Raw genomic sequence first — 2,716 nt, 5'->3', positions numbered from 1 at the left:
AAGGTGAGCAGGAGCAGTTTGTTTGCAAACTGGCTTTTTTTTTTTCTTTCTTTTTTCCCACCCCCCTTCTTCTTCTTTAATCTAATAAAAGCTTCCTTCACAGCGGGAGAAATTTATGCTCGAGATACAGCGACTTTGTGGCTGGTAATTCTCGAGGCCAAGGATGTCAAATAATCCATTTTTCTGGGGAATCAAGGCGATCCCGCCGCCCCCAAGGCAGCCGGTCCGAGCCCCGCGTTTCTCTAGCCATGCAGGGAATTTTTAATTTTTTTTTTTTTTCTTTTAAGTGAAAAAATGCCGGTATTTATTTGTATTGCAATAAAAAAAGTACTGCCCTGTATTTCCAGAGAACGAGATCCAGTGTCGACGCTCAGTCAATCACCGCAGAGCAGTTACCGCTGCGCAGCTTTGGCTCGGTAAATAAAAATCCAGACAAAACTGTATGCTGTATATTTTACTCCCATGAAATAAAACACATTTTTTTTTGTTTGTTTTCATGTTTGCTGAAAAGTAAAACAATAATATTGTACGAAATGTTATACACAGGGCATGTTTTACATTGCAATATCAGAAACATCATTGCATCCACCAGAGGTACTATTCTAAAACTGATATTCACACAATGGGGTCTTTTTTTTTTAATAATTATATGTTAGAAACATACAGTGTCGCATTTAGTATATACATTCCCTTGCTCGCAAGCGAAAAAATCCTAATCGCTTCTGTGTAACATGCTTTATTTTAAAGCCTAACCTTTTTAAAAACACTGTTGTGATATTACTAACAACTGCTTTTATAAAATTAATTTGACATTTCAATATATATACATCCTTTCAGTCATTTTTATGTTAAACAATGCTAAACTTAAAAAATAACAAGCTTATAGTAACATTAAAATGTCATATCATATCCAGTCAAACATTTGTCCATATATATATATATATGTCCTTGTAACTGCTGAAATACTCTTAGTGAAAGAAAGATCTCCGAATCTGTAGGAGGTCCTTTGAAAACAAAGGAACTATCTTATTTCAGTGGTTTCCTCTTTTTTTTTTTTTTCCTCCTCTCTCTCTCTCTCTTTCTCTTTTCCTCTTTCTCTCTCTCTCTCTTGATTTTTCCTCCTCTCTCTTTCTCTCTAGTGCCCATTACTTTCTAGTGTCATTCTCAAGTCTCTGCGGGGACCACGGGGAGGGCTTCCCATGCAGTGTTTCCTTACTGGGGGGGGGTCTTCTCACACGGGTCTGTCCACCGCGTACTGGCAAGCGCTCAGGTTGGAAGCGGGGTTCTGCACGCTGGCGTAGCCAAAACTGGAGTGCTGCTTGGCTTTAAGTCTCAGACTGGCCAAACTGGAGTTACACGTGTCCCTATAAACGTAAGGAGGTGTCGGAGGGGCGTAAGGACAGGCCGGCGTGGGCACCGCAGAATTCAGGGAAGGGTTGCTCAAGTTGTTCAAGTTATTCAGGCTGTTGAGGCTGGAGCCGGGGACCCCGGTGACGGCGGAGGGGACCATGCTCGAAGACATACTCATGGAGGAGATGGAGTTGGGAGGGGAGAACATGCTCTGAGAAGACAGGGGGTTGACGTTCATGGAGTTGAAGAAAGGGAAGCTTTTGGTGGAGAGGGAAGCGGAGGTCAGGCCCTTGGCCGCCCAGTTGTTGTAGGAGTAGCCGGGGTACATGTCATCGTAGGGCTGCATGAGGCCGTTAAACTGGGGGCCGAAGCCGTTTTTGCAAAGCTCGGCTTGCTGGTTCCTCTCTCTCTTTCTCCATTTGGCTCGGCGGTTCTTGAACCAAACCTTTGGAAAGGCGGGAGGGGGGGGGGGGAGGGAAAGGAGGGAGATGCGAGACTGGAATTAGTCAGGAACCGGCCACCGCAGCCCTTCGCAAGCTCTCAGGGCAACAGCCCAGCGTGTCCGTATATGCATAGATATATATACACACACATAAAAACCGTGTACGCACATATATACACATATATAGGTTCGCCTTCTCCTCTACCGAGCCCCGCACCGGCGCCGGGGCAGCGATGCGCTGCCGGGGCCACCGAGCATCCCCCGGGGCCGCCGGCTTTTGGCAAAACCGGTGGCCACACCGTTCTCCCCCCATCCCCTCCCCACCATCACCACCCCCCGGCACAATTTGCGATGCTCTAATTCACACCACAGAGCCCAACGCTTCCTTCTTATCTTTCCCCCCCTCGTTTCTATCTCTTTTTTTTTTTCTCCTTTTTTTCCCCTCTTTCCTTTGGCTTATTCCTCACTGGAGCCATCCAGGGGAAACGCAAAAGTGCAGGAGCGAGGGCAAAACGCCTGGAAACCCGCGGAATTTTAAGGCAATGTTTCCTATTAAAAGGGGGAAGGAGGGGGGAAGGCAGCAACTAATAAATCCTCGCTCCACTTTGTTACAAAGCTACAAGTTTTCTCCCTCGCGAAAGCCTCCGGAGCCGAAAAACCACTTTCTAAACAAACTCGTTCGACTGCCTTTCGGCGGAAAAAAAAAAATTTAAAATGAAGTAAAAGGGGAGGTGGGGGTGAAAATAAATAAATAAATAGAATATCTCATTTAACAACGTGCTAAATGAGATCTAAGGGACCCTCTCTCTCTGCAGACAATGGGGAAAACATGGCCCTTTCCCCAATCCACATCTGGGTGTCTGACCCGCCGGGCAGCCCTACCACCGTGTGGATTGGAGCCGCCGTGGGGTGTTTACAGGACAC

At 46.4% G+C, this 2,716-nt stretch overlaps 1 protein-coding gene across 1 annotated transcript in view; it reads right to left on the bottom strand.

The window, feature by feature from the left end:
* Positions 1–435: 435 nt before the first annotated feature.
* PITX2 (paired-like homeodomain 2) overlaps positions 436–2,716 on the bottom strand; it is a 16,953-nt gene continuing 14,672 nt past the window's right edge. The window contains exon 4 of the mRNA XM_014955582.1: positions 436–1,795. Within this exon, the coding sequence (XP_014811068.1) occupies positions 1,232–1,795 (564 nt within the window). The 3' untranslated portion in view covers positions 436–1,231. The remainder of the gene's footprint in view (positions 1,796–2,716) is intronic.

Source organism: Calidris pugnax, unplaced genomic scaffold (assembly GCF_001431845.1).
Source record: "Calidris pugnax isolate Ruff unplaced genomic scaffold, ASM143184v1 scaffold271, whole genome shotgun sequence".
Classification (NCBI taxonomy): Eukaryota; Metazoa; Chordata; class Aves; order Charadriiformes; family Scolopacidae; genus Calidris; species Calidris pugnax.
Note: the sequence above shows the minus strand (reverse complement) of the source record. Positions and strands in the feature narration are given on the sequence as shown.